This window comes from Heloderma suspectum, chromosome 2 (genome assembly GCF_057233095.1).
Source record: "Heloderma suspectum isolate Gila_16-S chromosome 2, 16-S_ref, whole genome shotgun sequence".
Lineage (NCBI taxonomy): Eukaryota > Metazoa > Chordata > Lepidosauria > Squamata > Helodermatidae > Heloderma > Heloderma suspectum.
Window position 1 is genome coordinate 403,790,388 of NC_139459.1, and position 19,021 is coordinate 403,809,408.

The 19,021-nt window shown below is 48.3% G+C and overlaps 1 protein-coding gene across 1 annotated transcript; it reads right to left on the minus strand.

The window, feature by feature from the left end:
- Positions 1–60: 60 nt before the first annotated feature.
- LOC146356695 (vomeronasal type-2 receptor 26-like) lies at positions 61–5,649 on the minus strand. Its single transcript, XM_084830267.1, has 3 exons — positions 4,657–5,649; positions 2,292–2,577; positions 61–981 (listed from the first exon to the last, which is right to left on the minus strand). Exons 1-3 carry the CDS (start codon positions 4,947–4,949, stop codon positions 61–63), a joined length of 1,500 nt encoding a protein of 499 aa, XP_084686393.1. The 5' UTR covers positions 4,950–5,649.
- Positions 5,650–19,021: the final 13,372 nt, after the last annotated feature.

Here is a 19,021-nt window from a genome sequence, read left to right on the forward strand (position 1 = left end):
GGCCAAAAGAAGGAGCAGCACAGGCCGTTTTAAAGGTCTATAAATATCATACATTTCATCTCATTTTCTTATGTTCTCAGCATCTAAATTCAAGGCCATCATGCTGGAATGGTATATTTCACTGCCATGTTCAACGGAGTTGACTGTGAATGGAAAAAGGAATACCTGCCATGGCTGCAGCCTTTGAACATCCAGCCTGCTTCCACCCTCCACCACCCTCCCCTTGGATCTTGACGAAGACGCGGCATCCAAGGCACGAGTCACAGCCTGGACGGTGTTGTAAATGACATGGCTGTCGAGAGACAGGATTCTCTCCGCGTCCTCTTGGGGCAGGGCCTCCACTTTCTCGTTCTCCCTGCATCTTGTCCAACCTTTCACTGACAATGCGTGCTTTGAATAGGAGCAACTAAAGGCATTTTCCACAAACTGTTTGATAGTAAAGGAAAAAGGTGAGAAATCATCGTATTTTGTCCTTTTATTTGGCTGGAGACTGAAGGAAAATATACCAAAGATATATTGGAAAGAAGGATGAAAATATTTCAACTCCAAGGTAAAGTCCCACATAGCTGTTGTGACCCAGACTTTCCCTACGATGGGTTTCATCAATATTTCCACATACTGTTGCATAACATTTAGTCCAGTTAAGAAGTATCTAGTCTCTGCACAATAAACAAAGACGTTGACTTGTCTCCAATTCTGGAATGAAGGATGAGGGAACTCCACTTGGTTCCTATTCAGTCCTGAGATGCTTTGTGAGAAAGCAACACAAACGCCGTTCCTGATGAGCTCGGGGGTCAAGGCCCTCATGCATCTCTCTCCGTTGTCAGTGTCCGGAGCAACGAGGCCGATCAACGTCCATCGGAAATGCAGGAGCACTTTGACAATCCCCTGGTACTGGGTCCCTTCTCTGGGGACCATCCGGTGGAAAAAGGGGAACTGAGTTTTATCACTCAGAACATGAGAAACAAAAGCATAACTGACCTGGCAAAGAAAGGAAGAGATTTGTGGTTTGCTTTGCTTCACAACCAAATGTCAGTTCTTCATCAGATATTTCTGAAACCTTCCCAGATTAGACCTTTTAACTGGAAATTATATGTGCTGAACTTCATACCAATGGAACAAATCATCTTGATGTTATGACAAATAAAAAGCTCGGCTTCATAATGATAGATCACTGAAAATCAAACATGCCCTAAATTACCGAGCATCTCCTGAGAGAAGCAAGTTCCAAAGAGTTCATCCCACTTTCCCAGCGGTTTTGAACTTGGGCAAGAAACAGAACCCAGAATAGAAGCAAGCTTGATTTTGAGGGATGTCCATGAGCTGCAAAGTCATTTCCCTCCCCCACCATTGATGTCCCCGAGGGCCTCCGTACTTTCTGATCTATAAGCATATGAATGAGGAGCAAACTACACATAGAATCATAGAATCATAGAATAGTAGGGTTGGAAGGGGCCTACAAGGCCATCGAGTCCAACCCCCTGTTCAGTGAAGGAATCCATGTCACAGCATCAATGACAGATGGCTCTCCAGCCAGGAGAACCCACCACCTCCCTAGGGAATAGGTTCCATTGTCATACTGCTTTAACAGTCATGACTGTTCCTGTAACTTGAGCCCATTATTCTGTGTCCTGCACTCTGGGATGATCGAGAAGACATCCTGGCCTTCCTCTCTGTGACAACCTTTCAAGGACTTGAAAAGTGCTATCATATCTCCCCTCAGTCTTCTCTTCTCAAGGCTAAACATGCCCAGTTCTTTCAGTCTCTTTTCATAGGGCTTTGTTTCCAGTCCCCACGTTGCCCTCCTCTGAGCCTTCTCCAGTTTGTCTGCATCCTTAACGTGCAGTGCCCAGAACTGGACACAGTACTCCAGATGAGGCCTACACAGTGCTGAGTAGAGGTGAACTAGTACTTCCTGGGATATGGAAGCTATGCTTCAATTAATGCAGCCCAAAAGAGCATTTGCTTTTTTTGCAGCCACATCACATTGTTGGCTCATATTCAGCTTGTGATCGACAACAATGCCAAGATTTTAATCATATGAATTGGCCTTGAGTACAGGATTTCAATAGCTTTCACAAATATCTAGGGAGCTCCCCCCAATACAGATTGTGACTGTGGTATGGTGATAGGAAGACCTTAACACTTTGCAATCCACTGTGGATCATGACCACCTATATTCATGGGGAGGGGAAGCTCCTTTTGAAGTTCCTCATAGACTTTTTTGTTTCCTTGGAGACGAACTGAAAGAGCTGGGTTCAGCCTGCAAACCCCCACACACACACACACACCTGTGGAATTTTGTAGACGCCCAAGATGGTTGAAATCTGGATGGCGATGTCTGTCCCTTCCAGAACAGCCAATGGATGATTCTGTCTCCCACACTTGTAGTTGGGAATGTTTGCCTGTCCAGGAGAGAGCAGGTCCAGCAAGGCATCCGAAGTCATTCTGGCATCGAAATAGTTGTCATGGGTGTTGTAGCCCAGGGTGATGTTGGGTAAGATTCCGGGATTCTGGTTGATCTCCTGAGTGGCAAACAAGAAGGAGAGGATCTTCCAGTACTCTGTGTGTCCTTTCCTGAAAGAAAGAAAGAAAGAAAGAAAGAAAGAAAGAAAGAAAGAAAGAAAAGTGTTACATTCTCATCCTGTCTGCAATGAAACAATTGTATTCAGTTGTTGCTTCTTTAGTCCATGAGCTTCTTTGCTTCTTTGACCCCATGAGCCTTCCAAGGCAGTATAAATATCTACATTACATTTCTAGGACATTCCTCATGCTAGGCCTGAACCTGAACCAAAGCCAGGAGCACAAGACTAGAGCCACACCCCACTTAATGCTCCGCTTGTGTAGGCTCAGCTGGGGAATGTGTGTCCAGGGTCAAGAGCCGGATCCATTTCAAAACAAAACCAGAGCAGATGTGCGCCCCGGTGCTGGAATCAGGCACATTCAACCCTTGAATTGAGGGAGAAATAGCGGCAGGACAATGAGTGAGGATTAATGTTCATTAAATGATGGGCCTTACTCCAAGGCCGCCTTCCCAGCCTGGAGCCCCCCAGTTGCTCTGGACTACAACTCCTCCCCAAATTCCTGAGCATTGGCCATGCTGGCTGGGGCTCATGGGAATTGAAATCCAAAGCATCTGAAGCACGAGGCTGGGGAAGACTCTGCTAAAGGGAGTGGGAGCTACTTAAAAGAAGGTGGGGGATGCATGGATGTGGCAAAATAGAACAACAAGCCTATAAGTTGGAAAGTATGTAACTGAACAGGTCTTTCCAGTGTGAATGCACATGTGTGTGTGAGGGGTGGGGGGAGGAGGGGGGGAGTTCTCTCGTCCTCACCTGCTGGGTTGCATTCTCTTGAACCTCCCCCTCTAGACCCTTTGCTCTGCATCTCTTTTGAAATTTCTGCCAGAACCCTTAGAATATCTGTGTTATTATCTGTCATAATAACAACACAATAACAGCAGCAAGATTCACGAGTCCTCTTGGATGTGGGAGGTTCATTTCACTGCAGCTCTATAATTCATAGAATCATAGAATAGTAGGGTTGGAAGGGGCCTACAAGACCATCAAGTCCAACCCCCTGCTCAACGCAGGAATCCAAGTCAGATCATCCCTGACAGATGGCTGTCCAGCCTCATCTTGAATGCCTCCACTGTGGGAGAGCCTGTCACCTCCCGAGGTCATTGGTTCCATTGTCGTATTGCTCTAACAGTTAGGAAGGTTCTCCTGACGTTCAGCCGGAATCTGGCTACCTGTAACTTGAGCCTATTATTCTGTATTCTGCACTCTGGGATGATAGAACCAATCTAGTGTGCTGCTGCTGTGAAAATGGCAAATTCCATGTTGGGGATCACTAGGACAGGAATCTGAGCATTTTGATCTTGGAGGGCATCAAGTTCACCCGCTGCTCGATGCAGGATCTGCAGAGTAGGAAGTAATTACAGCATCCTTGACAGACAGCCACCCAGCCTCTGCTGAAATCCCTCCAGGCAGAGAGCCCTCCCCTTCCTGAGGCAGCCAGTTCCACAGCCGAACAGCTTGTTCCATGAGGAAGTTTTCCCTGATGCAGCCTTCCCAACCTGGAGTCCTCCAGATGTTTTGGACTTGGTTTCCAGACAAACATTTACAATCTTAATAGGCAGTCATGAGGTGGCGGGTGGGGATAGAGAGGGGGGGAATAGAGAAGCAGGGAGAAGAGCTCTTCCCCCTTAACCACGTCAAAACCAAAAGTGGATGTTTCTACTGCACATTAACAAGATGGCAGAAAGACCCCCTGCCCCTTGTCCAAAGTTCCAAAGGAGCCCAACTGGTGGCAGTTTCAGCTTCGGAACAGCAGCTGTCCTCTGGTCCAAAGGCCCTGAGTGCCCTCGATCAAATCGCCTTGCAATATATCACCACTCTTGAGTGCCTTTTGCTCTGCCTTGAGAGCCATGTTACTGGCAGAAAGGCGGGATGCACGTCAAACGCACCAGCAGGCTGTGCACTGAATGGAGCCCCGTGTTGGTGCACACAGACACCCCCAAGGCAAAATAGGACAGTGACTTCCCAGGGAACAGATGAGAGGACAGTCCCTGATTGTGATGGATGACTGGAGGGCAGGAAGCAAGTAGCAAGTGGAGCAGAACTAAGCAGCTCCATCACCTATGTTAGGACTTACCAGTCCAGGTTGATAGAAGGCGGCTTGTCGAAAGTGGATGGCAGGAACATCGCTCCTGTGGCATAGGTGACCCCGCCGACGAGGAGGTCCCCCGGCCTGTAGTGGTTCAGCGGGGCCGATTCATCCCTTTCCAGGGTCAAGGGGCATCTGGCCTGGAGCATCCCATAGGCTGCCTGGGGCAGCAGCAGCAGCCATAGCAGAATCATTCTGGGAACGCCTGGCACAGCCTTCCTCCTCCTGCCAGCTCCTCTGAACTGATTAAATGTGTGATTAGAGGACGCCACATTCCTCATCCGAGGCTTCTGTGGCTTTCCCAGTCCAAATGGAGCCCAGCCAGGCACAGCTGCACATCTGAAGGGGATGCCAGGACATAAACTCCGAACCCACACAGCCTCCTCGCCTGCCCTAAGCTCTGCGTGGCACAGCAGGCATTCATGTGCCGTCCATTCACACTGGGATTCAAGACATCACCCTGCGTTGCTTTGTATCCTGATGTTTACGTCAGCGGACTCAGAGGTGACCCTTGACAAGATCTCTGGAGGTTTGGCAGAAAGAGGAAAAAATCACTATGATTTTGATAATTACACGTGGAAGAAGTTGCATCAACTCTGCAACATCCTGAACTCCCCATTCAGCTGGAGAAAAATGTCCTTGTGAGACCTTACCGATGCAGCTCCACACTCTTGACATGGGCCAGGGTTGGTGGGTGGGTACGACAGGTGAGCTTGGCCAGACAATTACCCAAGAAACACCTTCACATGAACCACGATGATAGAATAATAGAATAGTAGGGTTGGAAGGGGTCTACAAGGCCATCGAGTCCAACCCCCTGCTCAGTCAGAGCATCCCTGACAGATGGCTGTCCAGCCTCATCTTGAATACCCCCTGTGTGGGAGAGCCCACCCCTCCCTAGGTCATTGGTTCCATTGTCATATTGCTCTAACAGTCAAGATGTTTTTCCTGTTGTTCAGCCAGAATCTGGCTTCCTGTCACTTGAGCCCATGATTCCGTGTCCTGCATTCTAGGGTGATCGAAAAGAGATCCTGGCCTTCCTCTCTGTGACAACCTTTCAAGTACTTGAAGAGCGCTATCCAATCTCCCCTCAGTCTTCTGTTCTCCAGGCTAAACACGCCCAGTTCTTTCAGTCTCTCCTCACAGGGCTTTGTTTCCAGTCCCCTGATCATCTTTGTTGCCCTCCTCTGAACCCTCTCCAGTTTGTCTGCATCCTGCTTAAAATGTGGTGCCCAGAACTGGACACAGTACTCCAGATGAGGCCTAACCAGTGCTGAGTAGAGGGGAACTAGTACTTCCTGGGATTTGGAAGCTATGCTTCTGTTAATGCAGCCCAAAAGAGCATTTGCCTTTTTTTGCAGCCACATCACATTGTTGGATGATATTCATAGGGATGTACGAAAGTCACTTAGCTTTTCGCGGATGTGCTTCACGGTGGGGGGGGAGGCACTCCGTCCCTCCCCCCAGAATCCTCGACGTGGGGGAGGCGATCCGGTCCTCCCACCTGGAATCCTGCCTGGCCGGCTCTGCTCTGTGCAGCTCCGCAACCAGCCAGCCAGGGCCGTCCACAGCCGGCGTTCCAGCCGTGGACGGGCTGCTGCGGAGGCAAATGGCGGCCCCCATAGCGGCCGCCATTTGCGTCCAGCCAGGCTGCCGTGATAGGCTATGTAAGTATTTACGTAGCCTATCACAGCAGGGCCCCCCCAAAAAAAATCAGCGTACGCAAATGGCGGCAGCTACGGCGGATGCCATTTGCGTTCCCTATTTTTTGCCATTTTATCCTACGTAAAGATTTACATAGGCTATTACGGCAAAAAAAAGGGGAACGCAAATAGTGCCCACTATGCTATTAGCGTTCCCCTTTTTTTCGCCGTAATAGCCTACGTAAATATTTACATAGGATAAAACGGCGAAAGATAGGGAACACAAATGGCGGCCACCATAGCCGCCACCAATTGTGTACGCTGATTGGGGGGGGGGTTGCTGTGATAGGCTACATAAGTATTTACATAGCCTATCACGGATGGTTATGATCAGGAAGCGAATGGCGGCCGCAGGGCAGCCACCATTCGCAAGTCAGTGCGGATGGCAGCAGGTAAGTGGTCTGTTTCACGCGCCTTTTGTGGGTTGGGGGGCGGGGGCTTTGTTCCGCCACGGATTTCGGGGGGCCAAATGCACTGGCATTTGGCCTCGTCACAGAATTCTCTGACAACCCTAGATATTCAGCTTGTGATCGACCACAATTCCAGGATCCTTCTCGCTTGTAGTGTTGTTGAGCCACGTATCCCCCATCTTGTAACTGTGCATTTGGTTTCTTTTTCGTAGGTGCAGAACTTGGCATTGATCCCTATTAAATGTCATTCTGTTGTTTTCTGCCCAGCGCTCCAGTCTATCCAGATCACTTTGAATTCTGTTTCTGTCTTCCAAATAGGGTTGGTGGAGAATTTCTCCCCGAAACTTCGGGGGGCTGAGTGCCAACATGTTCGGCCCCCCAAAGACGTTTCGGAGAGAAATTCTCCGCACCCCCCCGCACCCCGCAACCCCCCCCCGGGACGGGACATACCTTTCCCGAATGTCCCTCCCAGCGGCGGGTCCCGGCGGCGGTTCGTCGGGTCTTCGTCAGGGGCGGGGGCGGCAGCTGATCTTTCGACCGGCTGCTGCCGCCGCCATTCCAATAAAAGTTAAAAAAAACAACCCCCCCCCCCCGTGATAGGCTACGTGATGATTAACGTAGCCTATCACGGCTAGATTTGCAAAGTCAGCCGTGATAGGCTACGTAAATCGTCATGTAGCCTATCACGGGTGACTTTAAAAAAAAAAAAAGCGCATACGGCTAATGGCGACCCCCATAGGGAGCCGCCATTCACGTTCCTTATTTGGTCGCTGTAGTCTATGTAAAGATTATGTAGACTACGGAGAAAATAAGGGCAACGCTATTTGCGTTGCCCTTATTTTCGCCGTAGTCTACGTAAAGATTTACGTAGACTACAGTGACCAAATAAGGAACGCAAATGGCGGCTCCCTATGGGGGCCGCCATTTGCGTACGCGCTTCTTTTTTTTTTTTTAAGTCACCCGTGATAGGCTACATGACGATTAACGTAGGCTATCACGGCTGACTTTGCAGATCTAGCCGTGATAGGCTACGTTAATCGTCACGTAGCCTATCACGGGGGCGTTGTTTTGTGTTTTTTTACTTTTTATTTCGCGGCCGGGCAAGGCGAGGCACCTCCTCCCCAGCCTGAATTTCAGCCGGGCGAGGCGGGAAGCCTCCCCGCCCCAGCCTGAACTTCGGGGGGAGAGCAGCGAAGCACCTCCCCCCCACCGCGAAAAGCTGCGAGACCAGGTAAGTGGCTTTCGTGCACTCCTACTTCCAAAGTATTAGCTATCCCACCCAATTCTGTGTCATCTGCAAATCTGATCAACATTCCCTGCACCTCCTCCTCCAAGTCATTATGAAAAATGTGGAAGAGCACTGGGCCCAGGACTGAGCCCTGCAGGACCCTGCTCATTACCTCTCCCCAGTGTGAGAAGATCCCATTGATAAGCACTCTTTGAGTCCGATCCTGTAGCCAACTGTGGATCCACCTGTTTGTTGTTTCATCTGGCCCACTTTGAGCTAGTTTGCTCATCAGGAGATCATGGGGCACTTTATCAAAAGCTCTGCTGAAGTCAAGGAAAATTATGTCCACAGCATTCCCGCAGTGCACAAGGGAGGTGACCTGATCCAAAAATGAGATCAGATTTGTCTGGCAGGATTTGTTCTTGACAAATCCATCTTGGTGTCCAGTAATCACTGTATTGTTTTCAAGGTGCTTACAGATTGATTGCTTTATCACCTGCTCCAGAATTTTCCCAGGGATTGATGTTAGACTGACTGGTCGTAGGTTCCTCCTTTTTACCCTTTTTGAAAATAGGGACAACCTTAGCCCTCCTCCAGTCATCTGGCACTTCACCCGTCCTCCATGATTGCTCAAAGAGGATAGACAGCGGTTCTGAGAGTTCTTCTGCCAGTTCCTTTATGACTCTAGGACGCAGTTCATCTGGCCCTGGAGATTTGAACTCATTCCAAGTAATTAGGTGTTCCTTGACCATATGCCTGTCGATCTCAAGCTGCAATCCTGCCCCTTCAACCTGTACTTCGCCTTTGCCAGGGGGGTCATAGACCCTCTTTTGGGAGAAGACTGAGCCAAAGTAGGAATTGAGCACCTCTGCCTTTTCTTTGTCATCTGTTATCATTTTGCCATCCTTATCTAATAGCTGAACCACCATTTCTTTCCTCTGTCTTTTACTACGCACGTAGCTGAAGAATGCTTTTTTGTTGCTTTTCGCATCCCTCGCTAACCTCAGCTCGTTCTCAACTTTAGCCTTCCTGATGCCATCCCTGCAATTCTGTGCTACCTGCCTGTACTCTTCCTTTGTTGCATAGCCTTCTCTCCACTTCCTACATGTGTACTTTTTTGTTTTCAGGTCATCTCTCAGCTTTTTGTGAAGCCACATTGGCTTCTTCTGTTGACTCTCTCTCTCTCTTTTTTTTTTCTTGTTGGAATTGTTTCTAATTGCGCCTTGAAAATTTCCCTTTTTAAAAACTCCCAACCATCTTGGACTCCTTTTCTCATTAGAGTCACTTGACATGGGACCTTACTGATCATTGTTCTGAGTTTATTAAAATCAGCTTTCCTAAAATCCAGGGTACGGGTTTGGCTACACTCAGCTTTTGCTTCCTCTAGAACCATGAACTGAAGTGTAACATGGTCGCTTTCCCCCAGAGTTCCTGTAACTGCTACTTTATCCACTAAGTCATCTCTGTTGGTTAGGACCAAGTCAAGGATAGCCAATCCTTTAGTTCCTTCCTCTACTTTCTGTAGGAGGAAGTTATCTGCCACATGTCAGGAATTTCCTGGAGGGGCCATGTTTTGCAGAATGTGTCTCCCAACAAATATTTGGGAAGTTGAAGTCTCCCATTCCTACTACATCATGCTTCCTTGAAACACTGGCTATTTGCTTTTCAAAAGTTTCATCCTCATCTTCTCCTTGATTGGGTGGCCAGTAGTAGACTCCGACCACCAGGTTCTTTTTATTCTTTGCTCCATTTATTTTGACCCAGATACTCTTGATGGGGCTACCAAGCTCCTCCTCCTGTATTTCTGTGCAGAGAAATGTATTTTTCACATACAGTGCAACCTCACCTCCCTTTCTGTTCCTCCTGTTCTTTTTGAACAAGTTATATCCTTCAGTCGCTGTATTCCAGTCATGAGAGTCATCCCACCAAGACTCAGTTACACCTATCAAATCATAATTTCCCTCTTGTATTAAGAGTTCAAGTTCGTTCTGTTTGTTTCCCATACTCTGGGCATTAGTATACAGACATCGAAGACCATGTGCTCCATAGTCTGGCTTTCTTCCTATATGTGTCTGAAGACTATTATTGGGTGCTATTACAGCTGTTCTCTCTGTTGCAGTGCATGAGCCTTCATCCATTGTTACCCCCAACTTTACATCTCCCTTCCCCATAGGATTCAGTCCTATGATAAAGGTCATCCTCTGCTCTGCCCTGCTTAGCTGGGAGGTGGGAAACAGACTAAGACAGACTAACAGATCAAGGGAGTCTTTTGGGTTACTGGCTTCAGCCATGTGCCACCCTCCCCACCTCAGAGGGACCCTTCTAACCTGGCACCCTCTTACCATGCCCAAACTCAGCACCCACCAGGAGCAGCAGCCCCAGACACAGGGGCGGGGGAGGCAGGGAAGCCTCTTCCCTCATCTATGTGTTGCCATTTCAGCTCCTTCAAGGCCGGATGTGGGACCAGTGCAGTGGAGATCTGGGGTCAGAAAGAGACTCTGGATGCAACAGGGCAAGAGACACCCAATTTAACCCTGTTCTGCTCCCTGAAGATGTTGCTGGGGGGCAGCTCTGGAGCATCCCAGGCAAGTTCAGCCAATGGGAAAATGCCTCTATGCTGACCAGGCTGTTGTTGGATGAAGGGGACCCAGAGAATTGTCTGAGGAGGGGACAGAGAGAGTTCCAACTCCCAGCCGAGTTACGCCAGGGGTCAGCATGGGGGAGGGCTGAAATGTGTGAGTGATTGAAAAATGTCTTACCAAGAGAAAAGAATGGCCCCTCCCTCAGTGGATGCTCCTCTGCCTCCTCCCCCCCCCCCGAGTCCTCCCTATCTGGCATCAGAAATGGCAACTGTAAAGCACTCCAACAGTTACGTAAGAAGAGCCATGGTGGATCTGAAGAAGGTCCAACCCATCCAGCATTCAGTCCACAGAGTGGCCAACCAGCTACCTGTGATAAACCCACCCATGTTTCCCAGCAACTGGTGTACATATTTTTGTTAAAGGACCCGTATTCTCACATTTGAGTTCTTTAAGAACTCTGGGATGGATACCATCTGATACTGGAACTACTAGCCATTGATGGCCTTCTCCTCCAGGAATGCATCCAACCCCCTTTTAAAGCCATCGAATTTGGTGGCTATCCCTACATCCTCTGGCAGTGAATTCTCTGCTCTGTGTGAAGAAGTCCTTCCTTTGATCTGTCCTGAATCTCCCACCAATCAGCTTCATGGGGTGACCCCACAGGGTTCTAGTATGATGTTGTTCAGTCGTTAAGTCGAGTCCGACTCTTCGTGACTCCATGGACCATAGCATGCCAGGCCTTCCTGTCCTCCGCTCTCTCCCGGAGTGTGCTCAAGTTCATATTCATTGCATCCGTGATGCTATCTAGCCATCTCATCCTCTGCCGTCCCCTTCTCCTTTGGCCTTCAATCTTTCCCAACATTCAGGATCTTTTCCAGGGGGTTTTCTCTTCGCATTTGGTGGCCAAAATATTTGAGCTTCAGCTTCAGTCTCTGTCCTTCCAATGAGCAATCAGAGTTGATTTCCTTTAGGATTGACTGATTTGACCTCCTTGCAGTCCAGGGCACTCGTAAGAGTCTTCTCCAGCACCACAGTTCGAAAGCATCCATTCTTCGGCGCTCAGCCTTCCTTATAGTCCAGCTCTCACAGCCATACATTACTACTGGGAAAACCATAGCTTTGATTAGACAGACCTTTGTCGGCAAGGTGATGTCTCTGCTTCTTACTATGCTGTCTAGGTTGGCCATAGCTTTCCTCCCAAGGAGCAAGCGTCTTTGAATTTCATGGCTACAGTCACCGTCTGCGGTGATCTTGGAGCCCAAGAAAGTAAAATCTGTCACTGCTTCCATTTCTTCCCCTTCTATATGCCAGGAAGTGATGGGGCCAGATGCCATGATCTTAGTTTTTTTAATGTTGAGTTTCAAACCAGCTTTGGCACTCTCCACTTTCACCCTCAACAAGAGGCTCTTGAGATCCTCTTCACTTTCTGCCATTAGGGTGGTATCGTCTGTGTATCCGAGGTTGTTGATAATTCTCCCGGCAATCTTAATTCCGACCTGTGATTCATCCAACCTGTCGTTTCCCATGATGTACTCTGCATATAAGTTAAATAAGCAGGGCAACAGTATGCAGTCTTGTTGTACTCCTTTCCCAATTTTGAACCAATCAGTTGTTCCATGTCTGGTTCTTACTGTTGCTTCTTGACCCTCGTACAGGTTTCTCAGGAGACAGGTAAAGTGGTCTGATACTCCCATCACTTTAAGAATTTGCCACAGTTTGTTGTGATCCACACAATCAAAGGCTTTAGCATAGTCAATGAAGCAGAAATAGACGTTTTTTCTGGAATTCTCTTGCTTTCTCCATGATCCAGCGAATGTTGGCGATTTGATCTCTAGTTCCTCTGCCTCTTCGGAACCCAGCTTGTACTTCCGGTAGTTCTCGGTTCGCATACTGCTGAAGCCTAGCTTGTAGGATTTTGAGCATCACCTTGCTGGCATGTGAAATGAGCGCAATTGTGCGGTAGTTTGAACACTCTTTGGCATTGCCCTTCTTTGGAATTGGAATGTAAACTGAACTTTTCCAGTCTTTTGGCCACTGTTGAGTGTTCCAAATTTGTTGGCATATTGAATGCAGCACTTTAACAGCATCATCTTTTAGGATTTTAAATAGCTCAGCTGGAAGACTGTCATCTCCGCTAGCTTTGTTGTTACTAATGCTTCCTAAGGCCCACTTGACCTCACTCTCTAGGATGTCTGGCTCAAGTTCAGTGACCATGAGCCAAGTATCATGGCTATCAGGGACATTCAGATCTTTTCTGTATAGTTCTTCTGTGTATTCTTTCCACCTCTTCTTAATCTCGTCTGCTTCTGTTAGGTCCCTGCCTTCTTTGTCCTTTATCATGCCCGTCTTTGCACCAAACGTTCCCTTGAGATCTCCGATTTTCTTGAAAAGATCTCTAGTCTTTCCCATTCTATTGTTTTCCTCGATTTCTTTGCATTGTTCATTTAAGAAGGCCTTCTTGTCTCTCCTTGCTATTCTCTGGAACTCTGCATTCAGTTGGATATATCTTCCCCTTTCTCCCTTGCTTTTCGCTTCCCTTCTTTCCTCAGCTACTTGTAAAGCCTCATCAGACAGCCACTTGGCTTTCTTGCATTTCTTTTTCTTTGGGATGGATTGAGTTGCTGCCTCCTGAACAGTGTTACGGACCTCCATCCATAGTTCCTCAGGCACTCTGTCTATCAGGTCTAATCCCTGAAATCTATTCCTCACCTCCACTGTATACTCATAAGGGATGATTTAGGTCATACCTGAATGGTTTAGTGGTTTTCCCTACGTTCTTCAATTTAAGCCAAAATTTTGCAATAAGAAGCTCATGATCTGAGCCACAGTCAGCTCCAGGTCTTGTTTTTACTGACTGTATGGAGCTTCTCCATCTTTGGCTGCAAAGTACATAATGAATCTGATTTCAATATTGACCATCTGGTGATGTCCATGTGTAGAGTCTTGCGCTGTTGGAATGTCTACAAAAATGTCTCCCTGTTCACTTTCTCCACACCAGGCATAATTCTGTGGCTATTTGTCATGACTCCTCTTATCCAACTTTTCTCTAAGCTAAAGAGTCCCAGCTGTGGTCACCTTCTCTCCTAAGGGAGATGCTCCAGCCCCTTGATCATGTTAAGTTGCCCCTTTTTGCACTTTTTCCAAGTCTCCAATATCCTTTTTAGGTGCAGTGACCAGAACTTTACAGAGTATCCAAGTGTGGTCGCAGCCTTGATTTGTATAAGGGGAGTATGATCTGGGCAGGTTTCTATTAAATTCTTTCCCTAATTATGCCTAACATGGAGTTTGCCTTTTTTACAGCAGCTGCACACTAGGTTAACATTTGCATTGCGCTGTCCACCACAGCCCCAAGATCTCTTTCCTGGTCAGTCATTGCTAGCTCACATCCCATCAGCATATATGAGAAGTTGGGATTTTTTACCTCAATGTGCATCTCTTTATACTTACTTACATTGAACCTCATTTGTGTTTTTGATGCCCATTCTCCCAGTTTGGAGAGATCCCTTTGGAGTGCTTCAGAGTTGCTGTGGGTTTTTTTTAACCACTGTAGATATCTTGGTGTCATCAATAAACTTGGCCATTTCACTACTCACTCCTAATTCCACATCATTTGGAATTACAGAGGCTGATCTTAGGGATACATTACATATTTTTGTTAGAAGACTTGCAATTTCACATTTGAATTCTTTAAGAGCTGTAGGATGGATACCAGCTGGGCCTGGTGATATATTCACTTTCATTTTGTCAATAAGAGTGAGGGCTTCATCATTTGTCATGACTATTTGCCTCAATTCCTCATCATCTGCAGTGAAGACAAATGAAAAGAATTCATTCCTCTTCTCTGCAGTTTTTTTTTTTGTCCTCCTTAGGAGTGCACGAAAGCCACTTACCTGGTCTCGCAGCTTTTCGCGGTAGGGGGGAGGCGCTTCGCTGCTCTATCCGCGAAGTTCAGGCCGGGGTGGGGAGGCTTCCCGCCTCGCCCGGCCGAAATTCAGGCCGGGGGGGAGGCTTCCCGCCTTGCCCGGCCAAAATTCAGGCCGGGGAGGAGGCACCTCGCCTCGCCCGGCCGCGAAATAAAAAGTTAAAAAAAAAACACGCCCCCGTGATAGGCTACGTGATGATTAACGTAGCCTATCACGGCTAGATCTGCAAAGTCAGCCGTGATAGGCTACGTAAATCATGGAGGGACATTCGGGAAAGGTAAGTCCCGTCCCAGGGGGGGTTGCGGGGTGCGGGGGTGTTAGAAAAAGAGACTCCGTAACTGTTGGCGTCTCAAGTTACATAAAAGCCCGAGTGGCGAAAAATGTAGGCAGAGCAAAAAGAAAATCATACTGACATGCTCATGACTAACAGTTTGGTAAGCTGATACTAACTGTTTATTGGCTATTGACTTGGTGAGCCGATGTACTAACTGTTTCATTGGTTACTGGTAAGAACAATAGAAGCAATATGGTATAAAAGGCTTTTGCACACGTGTCTCGAGATCCAGACTGCTCTGCACCCGTTTTGCAAAACATTTCAATAAAATAGTGTTGGATCCACTGCTGCCTGCCTGGCATCCTTTCCTTCTAAACCGAAAGCAAGGACTATTTTTATCTAACAATTTGGTGCCGTGACTCGGATCCTGCTTCGGGGCGCGTCCCCTTTGCGCTGAGCCGAGGGGCCACGGAGGAGAAGTGGCCACAGGCGGTTGTTTACACTGCCTTCTCCTCACGATGGCGGCGGCAGAGGCGCTCGGGGACCAACGCCAGAGGAAGAGGGAGACGTGATCACTCCTTTTAGGCACTGGCAGTGGATCAATAAGCAGCTGGACGCAGCTGCGGGCGGGACAGAAGAGGCTTTTGGGGTAAGTGAAACAGCTTACATTAGGGGATAAACGCGGGACGGTGGTGTGTTTGTGCTTGTGTGAGACGCCTACGGGCGAAGCGAGTGGGGAGCCCCGATCTGCACTTCCTTACCCCGGAGACGGGCTAGGTCAGAGGAGGGCGAAGCGCAAGAATTGCTGACTGAAATTCCCACCGTCATGGGCGGGTCCCAATCTAAGTCTGCGAAGAAGTCCCATACGCCCTTGGAGTGTTGTTTGGGCAATTGGTCACGTTTTAAGCAAGATTATAGAACTAAGATGACAAAGGATCGTCTTGTCTTTTTTTGCACTCGGGAATGGCCAGTATTAGAACCCAAATGGCCACCTGAGGGGTCTTTTGACCCAACCTTGGTATCTGATGTGCGAACTACAGTAGCACAGAGGGGAAGTTGGGACCAGTTCCCTTATATTGATTCGTGGGCAACTTGCGCACCCCTCGGCGGCAGGCCCGCCCCATGGGTAATTAAATGTATGTCCTTGGCCCTCCCTGTGATAACTAAGAAAAAATTGAACTTCCCTATTAGAGAGGTCCCCGACCCTACCACCCAATATCCTCAACGGACGTTGTTTGTTTATGTCCCATTTACGACATCTGACTTGTAAAATTGGAAACAATTTAACCCCTCCTTTGAGGAGGACCCCAGTCCATTGTTGTCCTTAATAGAAAATGTGAGGCTCACACACAATCCTACCTGGGATGACACACAGATGTTATTAAACACTTGTTTCCTTAGTCAGAAACCGATTATTCTTGCCGGCGCGCGCCAAGCTTAGGGAGGAGCTCCCCCTTGTGACCGAAGATCAGATAGCAGCAGTGTTGCCTTTAAGACAGCCTGATCGGAGACTAGCCACCGCTGCACAAAGGCAGAGGCATGCCGTATTTTTGGCTCATTTTAGCAGGCATGAGACAAACTGCGCAGAGGGCCCCAATTTGCAAAAAGTTCTGACTTTAAAACAAGACAAAAACGAGCCTCCTGCTGTGTTCCTCCGAAAGCTAAGGGAAGCCTTCACCAAATATACTGACATTGACTTGAATGATCCAAATAATTTAAGGATCCTCACGACTCAGTTCGTGGGAAATAGCTGCCAGGACATCAGAAAAAAGTTGCAAAAAGTTGAAAGAGGCTTGGCAGCTGACCTAGGAGTTTTAGTTGAAGTAGCTCAAAAGGTTTATGAGAGGCGAGAAAAAGAAGAAGAAGGAAAAGAAAAAGAAAAAGACAAGAGGCAGGCCAAGCTCCTTGCTGCGGTTCTTAAACCTGACAAAGAGGGAGCTAGAAAGGGGAGGAAAGGGGGAAGGAAAGGATCTCCCCTGGGGAAAGATCAATGTGCCTTTTGTAAGAAAATGGGACACTAGAAGCGTGACTGTGAGGCTTTGAAGCAGAAAGAGAGAGGGGAAAATACGGGAGGAGCGCAGAAAGTTCTGTATGAACAGGAAAAAGATTAAGACAGACCGGGGCCCGGCCCCCTCTTAGCCGTCTCTGAGGCAAGACGGGACCCCATGGTCAAAATAAAGGTTGGGGGCCGCTCCTACAAAGCCCTTGTAGACACAGGGGCCACCCCGTCCGTCCTCCCCCTCAGTGAGCCCCCAACGGGAGGTGGGGGGGTTCACCACCATAATGGGGGTCGAGGGAAGGGCAACCCAAGTGCCCCTCTCTCGTCCCCTGTTCACCAAGGTTGGGAAAACACACCTAGAACATGCATTTGTCTGTACCCCCTCCTGTCCGGTGGCATTGCTAGGGAGGGACTCATTGACTAAACTCCAAATTGAGATTGCTTTTACTCCTGACGGAAGGATGGAGATACGGCTCCCTAAACAGCAGAGTAGTAACTACCAAATGGCCCTTTTAAAGGTTGCAGAAAAATCCACCCCAGAGGCCACCGAGGACTGGAGCCTAATAGAAAACAGAGTCAACCATCTAGGGGGGGGTTACAAAGTGTCAAAAGAAAAAGTACAGTTGGCCCAACCAACTGTAAAATTCCTAGGCCACCACTTAACTAAAGGGACTCGGGGCCTACGGCAAGAAAGAGTCGAAGTCATCCGTGACACTCCTGTCCCTAAGTCCCCCCGCAAATTGAGGGCCTACCTGGGGTTGACCGGATTCTGCCGACTATGGATAGCAAACTATGGGGAGACAGCGCGGCCGCTGCATGAGGCGCTGCAGAAAGAATAAATAAGTCTTTTCTCAGCCTTAAAGCTGCTCTTGTGTCACCACCCGCACTGGCCATACCAAATCCCAGCCGGCCATTTAGACTTTATGTGCGTGAAAATAAGGGCATAGCTTGAGGAGTGCTTTGCCAGCGAAAAAGGCCCTCTTGGAGACCAGTGGGATATTATTCCAAAGTCCTAGATGTCGTAGCATGAAGATGGCCAAGTTGCCTAAGAGCAGTAGCGGCAGCAGCTCTGATCTGTACCAAAGCCGAGAGAATAACAATGGGAGGACCCATTGAAAAGACGCTTGCTCCTTGGGAGGAAAGCTATGGCCAACCTAGACAGCATAGTAAGAAGCAGAGACATCACCTTGCCGACAAAGGTCCGTCTAATCAAAGCTATGGTTTTCCCAGTAGTAATGTATGGCTGTGAGAGCTGGACTATAAGGAAGGCTGAGCGCCGAAGAATTGATGCTTTCGAACTGTGGTGCTGGAGAAGACTCTTACGAGTGCCCTGGACTGCAAGGAGGTCAAATCAGTCCATCCTAAAGGAAATCAACCCTGAGTGCTCATTAGAAAGACAGATAATGAAGCTGAAGCTCCAATATTTTGGCCACCTAATGCGAAGAGAAAACTCCCTGGAAAAGACCCTGATGCTGGGAAAGACTGAAGGCCAAAGGAGAAGGGGACGGCAGAGGATGAGATGGCTAGATAGCATCACGGATGCAATGAATATGAACTTGAGCACGCTCCGGGAGAGAGCGCAGGACAGGAAGGCCTGGCGTGCTATGGTCCATGGGGTCACGAAGAGTCGGACACGACTGAACGACTGAACAACAACAAGAGTGCCGCAAATTTTGAGATCAGGAGGAGGAAGCAAATTTCTCAACCCAGCCCGGCATTCCCGATATGAAATAGGTTTACTAACAAACGAAAACCTCACTTTTAAGGCTTGCTCTAGCTTTAATATCGCCACACTACTGCCAACATTACTGGGCACAAATGGATCAGGACTCCCAGATCATGACTGCCTTGAAGTATTAGACCTAGACACCAAAGGCCGACCGGACCTTGAGGATGAACCAATAGAGGGAGCCAGAGATCTGTTTGTAGATGGGTCTAGCTATATGCTAGATAGAAGGAGCTACACAAGAGCGGCCCTCTAGACAAAAATGTGCACAAAGAAAGGTTGCCTCCTCATTTCTCCGCCCAATCCGCTAAGTTGGTAGCCTTAACAAGAGCCCTGCAGGCAAGCAAAAGGAAGCGAGTATACCGATAGCAAAAATGCCTTCGCCGTTGTGCATGCTCATGGGCAACTGTAGAAAGAGAAGGGATTCCTTACAGCAAACAGACCTCCAGTGGCTAATGGCGGCCTAATAGTGGATCTTCTAGATGCCCTCCAGCTACCCTCACAAGTA

What these genes read in the sequence shown, in the direction of transcription:
- LOC146356695 (XM_084830267.1), bottom strand. Translation starts at nt 4,949, where the DNA reads ATGAGGAATGTGGCGTCCTCTAATCACACATTTAATCAGTTCAGAGGA. An exon ending in CCTTCTATCAACCTGGACTG is followed by an intron (nt 2,578 to 4,656) that starts GTAAGTCCTAAC and finishes TCTTTCTTTCAG; the next exon opens with GAAAGGACACACAGAGTACT. An exon ending in GCGTCTACAAAATTCCACAG is followed by an intron (nt 982 to 2,291) that starts GTGTGTGTGTGT and finishes TTTCTTTGCCAG; the next exon opens with GTCAGTTATGCTTTTGTTTC.